This window comes from Papaver somniferum, chromosome 4 (assembly GCF_003573695.1).
Source record: "Papaver somniferum cultivar HN1 chromosome 4, ASM357369v1, whole genome shotgun sequence".
Taxonomy (NCBI): domain Eukaryota; kingdom Viridiplantae; phylum Streptophyta; class Magnoliopsida; order Ranunculales; family Papaveraceae; genus Papaver; species Papaver somniferum.
In genome coordinates, this window is record NC_039361.1 from 145,674,298 (window position 1) to 145,688,947 (window position 14,650).

The window sequence follows — 14,650 nt, forward strand, 5'->3', positions numbered from 1 at the left end:
ACTAGCATCCGCAAGAAGAAAATGACCAAAACACTAAAGAAAGAATGCTCGTGTCAATAGCTCTGCACATCCCTTGTTGTCCTCATTTTCTCTATTATTAATGTAGTTTCTCAAGGTAGCCAAGGATATTGAATTAGTCTTAGAGTGTCATGTACCATAATTTTTGAAATATGGGAAACATATATCATCTGTAGCATCATATATTAGCTCATTACCTGACTACGGCATAACTACTTGACGTTTGGTTGGGTCACCAGTGGGAACTCCCGTTAACATGTACCAATCTAAAAGAAGGATTCCAAGCTCAAACTCCTTAGAATAAAAGCTCTTTGTTTTTTCCCACCATCTCTCAGCTATGGATTCTACTACTCCTCTATCCGCATTAGCGAAATCAAATGCAAAAATAGAAGAAAACCTACAACTATCACAGTATCGTTGTGCTGGCAGATTATTTTTCACTGCAATTTTATAACACTTCAACCTCGTTCAAGCTACTTCTAAAGTTTACATTCCGAGGATCACCCATGACATCGTTGCATACATGGTCATCTTTATTTTTTGTCCATACCATTTCCAAACCATCTAGAAAATCTTTCATACTCATATTACAATCAATAACAAAAGGAAAAAAAAAATCACAAAACTAACTAAATTTCATTCATTTTCATTACAAATCAATTTTAATCATGGATTGTAACACAAAATATCAAAAATCATTTTCATCAAAATGTCATCATTATCAAAAATAAAAAAAACTTAAAACCTAAAGTTTCAAATTCTTACCTCAAATGATCACAATCTTGATGATGCAGTGCATTGTGGGAGAGTTTTCGGGGAGAAAGAAAAGAACAGCAAATTAGGATGTTGGAGTTCTCCATTTGAAATAAGGATTTTTGGAGTTCTCCAGTTGAAATAAGGATTTTGGCTGCGCGGAGTTCTCCAGTTGAAATGAGGATTTTGGCTGCGCGGAGTTCTCAGGTTGAAATGAGGATTTTGGCTGCGCGGAATGATTACGTGCACGCGCTGTTCCATCTAGCATAACCCCGTTCGACTAGTATACCAAAATAGAATTACTACAAGACTTTGGGGTTGTTCTAGACAACGTGGACTTCCAATCTTAGATGTTAGATTGGAAGGCCATAAGACTAAGCCTTACAGGAAGTAATCCGTTATAGAGGCGGCATGGTTTATTAGGGGCGACATTCTAATAGGACAAAAAGGATCATTACATGATCATTCAAGGTCTCCCTAATTAAAAAAATACCGAAAATGACAAATTAACCCTCATAATTAATAACCTAGTTTAGTGATGATAATCAAGTTTAGTGTTAATGATTAATTTCACTTATATTAACTCAAAATCAAAACCAAAATCAGACTTTTAGAGTTAAAAAAAAAAGGTTTAGAGGAGAAGGTCAATCTCAATCAATTGAAGAAATTAACCAACAAAATGAACAACCAGGACCTGAAAATGACCCGGTATACTTCTAAATTAGTCCCAACTAGCTTTTTGTTGCTCAAAGTTATCTAAAGTACGTAAAAAATTCAATTTTTTTACATTTTGAGAGCTAATTACGGTTGGAATTATGCTCATAACCAACCGTAAATCGAAGTTACGATTCGTAAAAGATGAACTACCAACCGTAACTGGTTAAATTTGAAGAAACCCAATCGTAAAACCGGTTACGGTTGGTAACTAAATGCTCGATACGAACCGTAACTCAGTTACGGTTGGTAACCAAATGCTCGATACCAACTGTAACTGAGTTACGGTTCGGAACCAAATGCTCGATACCAATCGTAACTGAGTTACGGTTCGTATACTAAAATGGTTACCAACCGTAACTGAAGAAAATTCTCATATATAAGAACATACGGTTGGTAATTGAACTATTACCAACCGTAACTTACATAAACCCAAAAATTTCAATTTCAATTTTCATCTAAAACTCTCATTTTCGATAGAAATTAAACTTAAATCGAACAAAATAAACCAAAATCGTAACTAGGTTTTCAAAACATACCTCACATAAGTCATTACACTACACTTGCTTAATTATACCACACTTGATTAATTTTCGAATCGTCGATTAATCGAAGACGATGAAATTTTAAATTTTAATGGAGGATACGGTTGATGGGAGGAGGAGAAGAAGAAAAAAAACAAAATTTCAATTTAGCTTTGATTTAGGTTAAAAAATGGAAAAGGTAATCTAGTTAATTTACACCTCCTATAGGACGTCCCCTAACCAACTAGAGGGACATTATTATCACATTGCCGCCCCTCTAATAAACCATGCCACCCCTATAACAAGTTACTACAGGAAAGCCCCACCTTACTAGCAAAACAACCCACCAAAGTTCACAAGAACAATAAAGAGGCAACATTTAAAGCATCATAATAGGCAAATGCTATCATATAAAAGAACAAATGAGATTCCGAAAATATCATTCGGAGGACAAACTATAGATACAAATTTTTTACAATGTTGCCCGTCTATATACATTTTTACATTCGCCAATTAGAGAATCGGAACTGAACAGTTCCGTTAGTCTCTCGACAAACAACTCAATAAAATCTCGACTTAGTATTATACAGAGACCCACACACAAAAACCAACCAACATAGACACGATCTCAGCAGGTATCTCCTCTATATATACAAAAGATGGATACTCTCTAAAACTAAGGCTTTCAAAAAGAAAAATGGGGTTGGAGGGCAGCGGGTGAAAGGAAATGGGAGGCGAAATCTAGATAGCCGCATGAAAGCTCATTCCAGGTCAGAAGGTCTTACTTACATCACTCCAAGCCAAATCAAGCACGGGCAGAAACGACACAGTTAGACTTCGAACCCCCACAACTGAAGCCTTCTACTCTAACCACAGGCTTCCCTCCAAAAGAAGATTTGCCACAGGAGGGAGCTCTATCTGCCCTTGCGGAAGAACCCTTTGCACCAAAAGAATTTCCTAATGGAGAACTAAGTGTTGAAGTTTGTCGAACAAACTGTACATCATGTACAAGTGGGTTGTCAGCACGTACCGGTGGTGAACCGCAAAAAAAGCCAATTTGGCTGCTATTATCAGTATCTAAATCATCTTCTAAACGATCCTGAATACAGACAATCAAAAATGACAAGCAAAATGTTATTACCACGGATGAAGAGCCTATGAAAAGAAATCAACATAAACAACCAGATGCTGGCAGTTACCTTGCTAAAAAATAAACTTAAGAAGTCAAGACTGGGATCTTTTCTGGGAGTAAGGGACTCGCTGCAAATAAAAAGAAAAATAAATTATAAGCTTAGAGAAAGATTACAGACTAACAAACCAAACAACATGATGTGTTCACCAGCATGTGAACTGACATTGTGTAATGAAATTAAGTGTGGTATTAATTTGTACCAGTAGAAAGAGTTCAACGAAATAAAAAGAATCTCATTATCAGCATGAACAGCTTCTACATAGTAACACGACTATATGAACTACATGTTAAACAATAGACGACCCAAAATTCCAACTTCCCAATTGGGTAAAGATGCCTATCTAAAGGTGGAACATTAATTACCTCAGTCAACCAATTATAAAACAGTCTATCCTAGGATGGAACCAAATAAAAATCCCAGAGAGAAACCACATGAAAGAATTAACGTCAAAGAACAAAGTAAATAACTCGACTGCTTACCCTCTCAATGTGCAGCACAGTCTTTCAAGGCTATCAACAGTGTAAGGAGTCCTAATAGCACGACGAGGTTGAGGACAGAGAACTTCCGCTTGACCTGGTACTGGTTGGTGTGTCACAGCCTGTTCTCTTTTCTTCAAGTCCAAATCACAAGCTTTAGGGCTTCTCACTGACGCCTGCTCTAAGTAAATAGACCTCCTTGCACACATCTCCATCTTTAATAGCTCCTACATAATTGAACACCAGACCATATGAATAGATGATTCAGAATATAAAGACAACAACTTTTTCTAGTTTATGCATATACATCTGGCCATAGAAATTCAAATTTCAAACATCAGTTCAGAAACGTTAGATCGGACTTGAAAACAAAACAGAATGGCTATGAACAGAACAACAAAGAGATACGACAAACACTACCAGGTGAGAAAAACAATGAAGTTGTCCAAATCAAAGACCAAATCCATGTTATGACCAAGATTGCTTCATCTATGCGCTTAACATAAAGATAAATTTCTAATTGTTCATTCCTAAGGCTATAAAACAACGAAGCTGCACCTGGTAGAGCCAAGACTCCTAAAAGTTCTAATAGAGAAACATACTATGAGAATCCATAGAGGGGTTAACTGAACTATTCAACCAATAAGATGATTCTTAATCTTAAAATACAGTAAAACACAATCATAACATACGACATGTCATAAAATCAATAAATATATCCAAATCAAAAACCAAATTCATTTATAAATGATGTAGATACTTGAATCAATAACTAGTCAGTTTCTATTTTGCAAAATAATATGTAGAATTACACAGAACTGAAATTTCATATGATTCATAACCTTTCAGCAAAAACAATATTCACAAAATTCGAAAAAATTCCACCAAAACCACGAAATTACACACAAATCTTAAAGCAAAAATTACATGATCAAAATCAAGGAATCACACACAAGCAAAACCAATTTCACCATAACATAACATCACCTAATATAATAGAATCGTAACAACTAATCCACATATGAATCGCAACATTTCTCCCACAAAAAAAAAAAAAACTCCAAATCAAATCGATCTGTATAAACTAGCCGATCTATCAATGAAAAGTTAAAAACTAAACCAATATAATCAAACATGCAAATTATACAAACATCTAAACCAACCATAATCAAGTCATAACATAAAAAATAAAAAAAGTTAGATCACCTACCAAAAGAAAACTTCACCGATCTTCCAACAAAAACCAAAACCTCTTGAGAGAGACGAAGGAGACTCCAGAGAAAGCGGTGGAGGAGAAAGAGAGGTAGAAATAGCAGCGGATGAAGATTGTGTGAAACCAGAAACGCAGAGGAGGCGCTCGCTGCTTTCCTCTTTCTCTCTCTATCTATCTTTTTTTCAAAGGGACCGTGTGTGTCTTATTTTTTTAAAGTTGTCTTGGTCTTGACTGAGAAACCGACTCGCTAACATTTTGTCACTCGTTTCTTTTTTTCTCGTTGAATCAAAACTGTGGGAATTATGGCCGTTGATTTGTTTGTTATTGGGACCCACAACTTACATACACAGCCTTTCAGGTATCTGTCGGTTCTTTGTTTTCGTCAAGAAACAAAAGGGTTTGACTATTTCTATCGGTGATTACGATCTTACTTTCTTTTAATATAAAAATCCACACTGTCTTGATCCACATCGATCGCGCAATCTCAACCGTGTAAAAAGATTTAAATTTTCATTTTTTTTGTTGGTATAATAGACCCGTTAGGCATGCACAATGCACGTGGTAAATCCTCACTAACTCTTAAGCGTACTGAAATTAGGGTTGCAGCACGTGATTTGATTTTCAATCCGGACCGAGCCTGGTCTAAATCAACCGGAAAATCCTAAAAACAACTTTTGAACAGAAATATCCTGGCCAATTCGCGAATTACATTCGTGTAATTTGCGAATGCATGCGTATCGTTCATCTGTATTATATTTTGTCGCATCATCACTGAATTATCCTGACATGATTAGGGTATAACCAGATTAATTGGAGTATACCTAATGAGATAAAACCCAAGATATTTTGAAGTAAAAGAAGCCACCCCTTAAATCTTGTATTTTCTAAACGGCTAATATGTCCTTGTTTAATTACCACTAAAAATTATGATTAGGTTAACTAATTGAATTTAGATGAATTAATTAAGTAGATTAAAACTTATGAATTTAAGTTATCAAATTTTGTTTTTGATTGAACTCATTTGGGAAGATTTTTGATGAAAAAAAATTGTTTTGAGAATTTCTTTTGCAACGGAAATGAAAACATACTACCCGAACACTTCTAAAAAGGGGATTGCAAAGTTGATGTGTGAAATCATATTTAAAATTAAAGAAGAAATCAACACTTTCGGTTCTGAAACTATGAAAAGTCGGCAGGGTCGACGAATGAAGAACATGTCGACTATATCTGGTTGGCATGGTCCGCGGATGAATAACAAGCCGACCTTTTTTACGCCGGAAGGGTCTTTGAATGAAGAATATGCTGACTATCTTGGGTCAGCAATCTTACGATCGACATGTAAATATTTCCTACCATGCCGGATATCATATAGTCGGCATGCACGTAATTTAAAACACTGTCGGCTGGCCTATAGTCGGCATGCTAATGATTTCTAACCTTGCCGACCTGTAGTTATACCCAACAGAAAACAGAATATGGGAAGATGTAATTCACTTTATTCATGCAATTTTGGTTACTACATTGATTGAAACATAAAATCTAACTTCTTGTCGACGGAAAAACGAATGCACTTAGCATGTGCATCAAGCCTTTGAACCCCTAGGCGACCCTAGTGGACGAGTTATAGTCTCGTGACGGTTTACATAGAGATCTACCCACAAAACCTACACCAAAACCATCAATCTTCGTCGGAGGAATCCCAGTCATCTCCGGCCTCCATGAAGTCCGGTGCATACTCCGGGATTTTGGATATCATGAAGTGATAGCTTGCATCGAAGGAGAATGCTTCCCCCTTTTCCTCCGAGTAGCGCGCTTTCACGGCTTCATGCTACAAAAACAAAACACAAACTTACTTTGTTAGTGGTGTCTAGTAGGAAGATCAAACAACATGGATTACGTAAGATAAACCACAAACATACTTACAAATTGTTCAATGGACAAGTTGAAGTGGGAAGCGTTAAAAATCCGAGGTTGGAGAGCTAAAAAAACAAGTATCACATTTTCGATGACTTGGTGCCTATCATGGACTTGTTGAACACTTCTTCCATTAGGATTCCCAAAGTCTTGCCTAAATTTGTTGTGTACCCTAGCCCAAAAGGTTACGGCATCCACCCTTACGGAGGACGCATGTCTAACTCTAGTTTCCGCGTACCACGCTTTGGTGATTGCAAAATCTTCATTTGAATCAAATGATGTCATTGTTGTATGTAAAAACATTGGGAGAGTTAGATGGAGTGTATGATGATATGAGCTTTGGAGAGTATATGCAAATAGGTGTGTTGTGTTTTGTAGAAAGAAGTAGTGTATATATAGGATGGTGCCAAAATTTGGCCGTTATAATGCCCAAGTACAAGTCAATCAATGCAATTGTACTTGCAAAAATTTTAATTCTGAATTCGCCGACGCGGTTTTTGTTTCCACAATATGCCGACTATATCTTAGTCGGCAAGTTCAAAATTTGTTACCATGCCGACCTTTTGATGATTTTAGGCATCAGGAGTTGGTTTTCTTCTGAATAACCGTCGGAAAGGTATTTAGTTATTAAGGCACCGGCTACGGTAAAGTCGGCAAGGTCATATTTTAGAACCATGCCGACCTTATACTGATTTTAGGCATCAGGAGTTCAATTTCTTCTGTATAATCGTCGGAAAGGTATTTGGTTATTAGCATGTCGACTAGTATATAGTCGGCAAGGTCGAAATTTGTTACCATGCCGACCTTATGATGATTTTAGGAATCAGGAGTAGGTATTTTCTGCAACACATAGCCGGCAGGGTAGATAACATAATACCCTGCCGGCTGTTATACAGCCGGCTTGGTATTGGTTTGATTACCTTACCGACCCTGGTATGCAAATATTTTCTGCTGTCAGGGCCGGCAGTCTGACAGTTCAAAACTTTGCGGACCCTGGTTTGGTCAGCAATGTAACTTAAAAAAAACATGCCGGCATAAGTATTGAAACTTTATGTAGCTAAACAAACCATTCATTCAACAACTAGAAATCCAACACTTTTTGTCCAAAATACGAAAACATGTCCCATAAACCTTAAAAAAAACATTTGTCCAACAGTTAACCTTAAAATTTGTCTACCACAACATAAATAAATAAACTAGGAGTGCATTCATTCACCACCACGACCACGACCACGTCCCCGTTTAGGAACACCACCACCAGTACTACTACTTCCACCACCACGGGAACGACCCCTCTTTTTGTCAGCATTCATCTTGTCTTATGCTTGCTTGAACATTTTCAGTGGCATCCTCATTGTCAACATTGCTAGCAAAGTCAATGTGTTTGCTTTGTTCTTCAATGGATAAAGGCTCTTCTCTTTCTCTCGCGCAACACATCACCCTCACAAGGCTCTTCAAATGCTCCTTCTATTTCTATTAAACAACAAACAATTAATAGAATGATTCGATAATTTAATCTTAAAACATTAAGAGATCAACTCAAAAATACTTACAAAGAACTTGAGAGTTATTGCCGGGTCTTGCGCTGCCAACTTCCTCTTACGAGCCAAATCTTCAGCAGCCATTTCCTTAATCACAGTAGGACGATCCCAACCCAAGTACCAAGACATGTATCTCTCATTAGCTGCATGACCTATGGTGACCTCGTCCAAAAGACTCGTATCGACTTTACTGCCACTTCTACCGTTCCAATGATCTGTAACTGGCGCTGGAGCGTAAACGACGACAATACTTTTTTGGGAAGTGATGCAGTTAGCCCTCTCCACTCTAAAGGACGGCTCAACATCGAAATGGGGTTCTTCTTGGACGTAAACCAACTTCCGCATTACCCGATGTGGATCGTACATATAATATCCATGGGTGAGCATCAAGGGACCGTAGTACAATGCAACATCATCTTTCCTTTGAATAAAACCTTGATTTCTAGCATCTCGATACAAATCAAATGTTACCTGATCCGCAGTCAATTGGTCAATGGCGATTCAGAGTTTGATAAGTTGTTGCGACATTTCCTTATCTTGACCGCCCTTAAAAATGTATCTCTGTCCTCTTGGCCTATTAATCGCTACATTCTCATTCACTTTGATGTAGGAGTTGGCTTTCACCAAAGAAGGGAAGTGCTCATATATGCAAACACAAATTTAGTAAGGATCTTATCTTACAATCATTTTCCGAATATAAACAATTTACACAATAAAATTACCTGGAAGAGGCATATATTTCTGTTGACTTGCGCAGTGGGTGCCCTTGAAGCCTTTGTTAACTCGTTGTTCAAGAAGGCGACTACCGTAGTACCCCAAGAATACTCATGCATCTCGTTTAAAGGATGCAATAGTTGAATATACCTGGCGTCGACCGAGCTTCCTGAACTGTCGAGGAAGATACATTTGTCCAATACATATATCAAATAACTTGCTGCGGTAGCATTGATTCGCACCAAGTCCACCCTTCCTTCCTCATTAAAGATTTTCTTGGTCCCAGATAATGTTTACTTCAACTTACTCAGATTAAACTTCTTGGCTAGAGGACCACTCTTCACCTCAAGTACAGACTCCGTCTGAATCTGATTCCAACCAAACAAATCTCTAGGCAATTCAAATATCATATCCCAAGAAATTTTACTATCGAAGCCGTCACTGGCTGCTTTTACCTCAACCCCGAGACCTAAAATTTGATGAGCATCATCGGGAGTTATCGCCATCTCACCGAATGGGAATAACATAGTATCAGTCTCTTCGTAGAACCTCACACAAAATGCAGATACGGTAACTCTGTCATGCGCAATATTCAAACTCTCTACCACAGGCCACAACCCGTAGTTCTTGACAATCACTTTCACCTCCTCACATTCATCCTCAAGATCCCAATTCTTAGTCACTGAACATGAAGCTTGGCGCCTCATGAGACGGATGGCATGCTTGTGATCCTAAATACCAAAAAAACAATATGAAAAGAAAAACAAACACTTGACGCAAATTTAAGATAGATACACTTAGATAAAAAAAAACAAAGACGGATTGAGATTACTTACGATGGTATTTTGGATTTCAAATGCCCAGGAGTCTTTGTATCCAAAAAGAACATCTCCACCATCTTTCGGGGTTCCTTTTTTAGGCTCACCTGGTCTCAGTTTAACCTTCAAGTGAGTGGGAGGCATGTGGGAATCAAATGGTTTAGTGATAACCCTCTTTGGTTTTCCGGTTTCAGTTGAAGTTGAAGCTTGGGTTTGTTGAACATTAGCTTGAGTTTGTTCTTCATCTTCTTCTTCTTCTTCTTCTTCTTCTTCCACTACCTCTTCAACAATTTCATCTTCGATATCCTTGTCTTTATCTCCATTACCATCATCATCATCATTACCTCCTCTAACATTAGGTATGTCATGATCACCATCATCATCATCATTGTTACCTCCTCCAGCAGCCGGAGTGCTTTCATCAACATCATCATCATCACCTCTTCTACCAGATTGAATTGTTTGATCTTCATCTGGAGTTTCGTCTGAATCACTGGGTTCCGATGGTGGTTCAGAATCATTCGGTACACGGATCTTGAGCGTTCCCGGCACAACGTATTGATAGACACATTTTTCTGTCTAATTTGTCTCGATTCTATATATTGATAATGCTCATTCTTGTACTTATTATGGTGTTTTGTGTGTGTAGGTATTTTTGGCCAACAAAAAATTTTGAAAAAATCGGCTCTAAAAGTTGCGCGGGGCTCCCCGGAGGACACTTGCTATTCGGACCCCTCAAATGGATAAGGGGTGACTAATTACTAAGGGGCATCCATTTCCAGGCAACTGCTAAAGGGAGACCAGCACAGGATAGGGGAGGTCATTTTCATCGTTTTAAAAACTGAAATTGGCGGGAAATTTTGTGCATGCAACTGGCAGAGTTGGGGATTGATTTTGAAGGTGTTTTAGTGAGATTCAATCGCCAGAATTGATTGGGATGGACGTGATTCAACTAAACAAGCCTGGTATAGTCGTTTGTTTGGATCAAATTGGGATAGAAACCTAGTTGGAGCTAAACAGGCAAAGTGTTTTTACACGGACCCTATTGAGATTAGTTTTAGAAGTTCTAGAGAGACTAAAGACCTAAAAATCTTTCCAAAGATACATATCTATGTAAGGAAGAGTTTGAGATAAGTTGGAAAGCTCAGAAACGCGTGAAACAATTTTGGGAAGAGATTATTGTCGTAACTGCCAAGAAAAAAAAAGAAGAGATTTCGAGAAGTTTTGGGGAGATTAAATCGCTCTGTTGGCTATATATAAGTTGCTGGGAGTTCATAGAGGGGAAGGTCGAGAGTTTGGGAACCTAAGGAGGGCCAGAGAAGAAGAAATCAGAGTTCGATCAAACTCTGTTTCTGCTGCTGCTGCTGCTGAAGAACACGAAGAACGGACGTCTGAAGACAGTCGTTCTTCAACAGTTTTTACGACAAAGTTGTGGGGGTCGCAGCTGCAGTCTCAACAGTGCTTCATATATATCGTTCTTCTTGTAACAGTGAACAACGCCTTCGCAACAGTTATTTCTGTTGCGATTTTTCTGTTCAATTGTTTTACTCCCTTTTAATCAACTTTTGAGCTTTATACATGTATTTTGAGATCATGATTAATATGAGGAGCTAAACCCCAACACTGGGATGCCGGAGAAAACCCTATTTCACGCATGTGGTAATTTTAATAATTCTTTATGACTTTTTGCACTTATTTTAATTGATTCATGATTTTCACTAATTAGTTGTGATTTAGTTTGATGGTGTATGCTTAGACGTAAGAGCTTTTGATACATCATGCTTGTGATTTACATCTAAAGTTTAAAAATCTATTTTTGGCAAAGAATAAGAGTCCATATTTTTAATATTTGAGCTATAGTTGATTGGAGTTATTAATTGAGTCACATGAATGGAATTTGGTGGAATCCTGAATCTCAGTACCTCTCGATACTGTGACAGCTTTCCTTGTACATCTTATATTAAGTCTAAAATCGAATCTCAACAAGTCTGAGAAACGAACACTTTACTTACCACTACAAAACTACATCAATTTTTGGCGCCGCCGACGCGGACTTGTATTAAGATTTGTTTTAGGTTTCTTTTTATTTTTTGTTCTTTTTTACGCGTTTTGGTATTTTTCGATTATTTTCAGATTTGGAGCGAAGCTACAAGGGAAGAAAAAGTGTTATAAAAGGAAAGCATCGCCAAAGAAGGAAAGCAAAGAGGAATCCAAAAGGAGTGAAAAAGAAGATTTTGTATATAGTTATTTTTTTTTATTTTAGAAACTGTAAATAGGGTTTTATTTTTTGTAATTTTTCTTTTTATTTTTGGACACTTTTTGGACTTTATTTTTGGATATTATTTTTAAACCCTACAGAAGGGTTGGTTTAAATAAAAACTGTGTGCAGAGAAGGACGGTGATTACGATATCGCCTCGGCCCCTCGGGTTCGTACATGACATAGGAGTCGTGGCCCGAGTCGACTTCAGCGGTTCTTCGCCCGGTTGGTACGGGAGGTAAGTTTTTCGAAACACCCGTGAATCCCCTGTCAGCGGGTTTACTGTATTCCTTCGTTTGCATATATGTTGAGGACTTGAAAACGGCTGCTTTAATTTCCTAGTAAAGGGCAAGGACTGTCCATACAAGATAAGGGTTCGGATTTCATCACCGTTCTCTTCTTTCCCGCCTTAGGAAAACGAAACCAAACGCGAACCTAAGCCTAAAACTTTGACTAGAACGAGACTAATAGGGTAACGAGACTGATAGGGTAACGAGCTTAATAGGAAAGTCGTTCAAAAAATATTGGTTACTCTTTTGAGCATACTTCGAAGTTCATGATGGTTTCTGTGAGTTGAATGTGTGACTGCGCCGCCTTGTAACCGGTGAGGCCTTGGGTATCAAAGCTCCACTAAGCTTCCCTCGCCTCGATTCAACTTACTTTGACTCAGATTGATTCCAGAGGGGTTTGCTCAGATTATAACGAGTTCCTTTTCGAAAGAATAGAAGCTGGTCTAGAAACCATCTAAGTGGAACCATCATGCTTTTTGTTTTCTAGAAAATTAGGTTTGATTTGGTTGAGTCAGCCTTATTTTGTGATTGCATAGAATCCCAAATATCCCGATAGTGCCAGCAATGGCAACTTTGAAAGCTTTGTTGAACCCAACTAGGACTACTCGTCCTTCTTGTATCAGGTTAGCCGAAACTGAAGCAAATTATGAACTTAGGCCTGGGACCCTACAGATGCTCCCAATCTTTTTAGGGAAAGAAAATTAAAACCCATACTTCCATGTTAGGGATTTTGAGGAAATTTGTAGTACCCTAAAGATTAGAGACCTTGATGATGATGCTTTGAAACTTAGGTTATTTCCTTTTTCCCTGAAAGTTAAAGCCAAATCGTGGATATATAGTTTGGCTTCCGGTTCAATAGAAACATATGAACAACTTACATCTGCCTTTTTGAACAAGTTTTTCCCTAGGCACAAAACATCGTCTATTAGGACGCAAATCTGCACATTTTCTCAACAGGAGGGAGAATCGTTATATAGGTATTTGGAAATGTTCAATGACTTATTAGCCCAATGTCCTCATCATGGTTTATAAAAGGTTAAGCTAGTTCAAATCCTTTATGAGGGTTTAGATTATTCGACAACAACCATGGTTGAGTCTCTATGCACTGGTGGTTTTGAAAACCAAACTGTTGATGCCGCGATCGAATTTTTAAATGAAATCACCGAAAAGACCCAGCAATGGGAATATTGTAGGGAACCCAAGAGAACAATTCTTCTAGGTAGAGAAAACGTTAATAGGGTAGAAGGAGGCTATGAATTAGATGCCAAAATTGCTGCTATAGCAAAAAGGTTGGAAGCTTTAGAATTGGGTCACACTAGTGGTAGAGTAGAGCCTCTTTTGGGAATGCAAGAATAATAAAGAGCAATCCAATGCTCTCTATAATAACACTAGGTTTGATAACCGTCAAAAGTTTGACCCATATTCAGAAACCTATAATCCTGGTTGGAGAAACCATCCGAACCTTTCATGGTCTAAGGACCAAGGTCAGTTTAGTAATTCTAATGTTCCCCCAGGTTTTGGCTATACTAAGAATACTTCAGGATCAACTCAGTTTCAGAATCAGTCTGATAAGAAACTCTTAAGTCTAGAGGAAACTCTCACCTCGTTTATTCAAAATACTGAAAATATGCGTCAATTGCTTTCACAAAGCATAGAAGCTAGTAATAGGATAGGACAACAACATAGTCAGGCCATTTCTGAATTGAAAGACCAGGTTAGTCTGATCAATGAGTCTCTAAGAGAAAAAGGTAAGTTCCCTAGTCAACCGATACCCAACCCTAGAGGATTTAATGAAGTAGGTGCGAAACCATTTAATCAAGTGAATTCTGTCACAACCCTTAGGAGTGGTAAAACGGTAGACAATAAGGTAGCCATGCCTAATAGTGGACATACTGTAGATCCACCTTCTAGTTCCCAAGATGAGCCCCAGAAGGAGCCACTAACTGAAGAAACCGATAAAATTTCTAGTGATGCCAATGTGGTTCCCGACAGGTCTCATTTTGTACCCAAAGCCCCATATCCACAGTTGTTAGCTCCAACAAAGAGAGAGTCGACTTTCAACGAAATACTAGAGATATTTAAGCAGGTAAACATTAACACCCCTTTATTAGAAGCAATTAGGCAAATGCCTGCTTATGCCAAGTTCCTTAAGGACCTTTGTACACGAAAGCGTAAGCTTAATGTCCATAAGAAAGCCTTTTTAGCTGGTCAGGTAAGTTCAATC

The 14,650-nt window shown here is 38.0% G+C and overlaps 1 protein-coding gene across 1 annotated transcript; it reads right to left on the reverse strand.

Annotated features, from left to right (window-relative positions):
• Window positions 1–2,396: 2,396 nt before the first annotated feature.
• Window positions 2,397–5,093, reverse strand: LOC113271494. Its single transcript, XM_026521376.1, has 4 exons — window positions 4,889–5,093; window positions 3,682–3,905; window positions 3,209–3,269; window positions 2,397–3,108 (listed from the first exon to the last, which is right to left on the reverse strand). Exons 2-4 carry the CDS (start codon window positions 3,891–3,893, stop codon window positions 2,815–2,817), a joined length of 567 nt encoding a protein of 188 aa, XP_026377161.1. The 5' UTR covers window positions 3,894–3,905; window positions 4,889–5,093; the 3' UTR covers window positions 2,397–2,814.
• Between the last annotated feature and the right edge of the window lie 9,557 nt (window positions 5,094–14,650).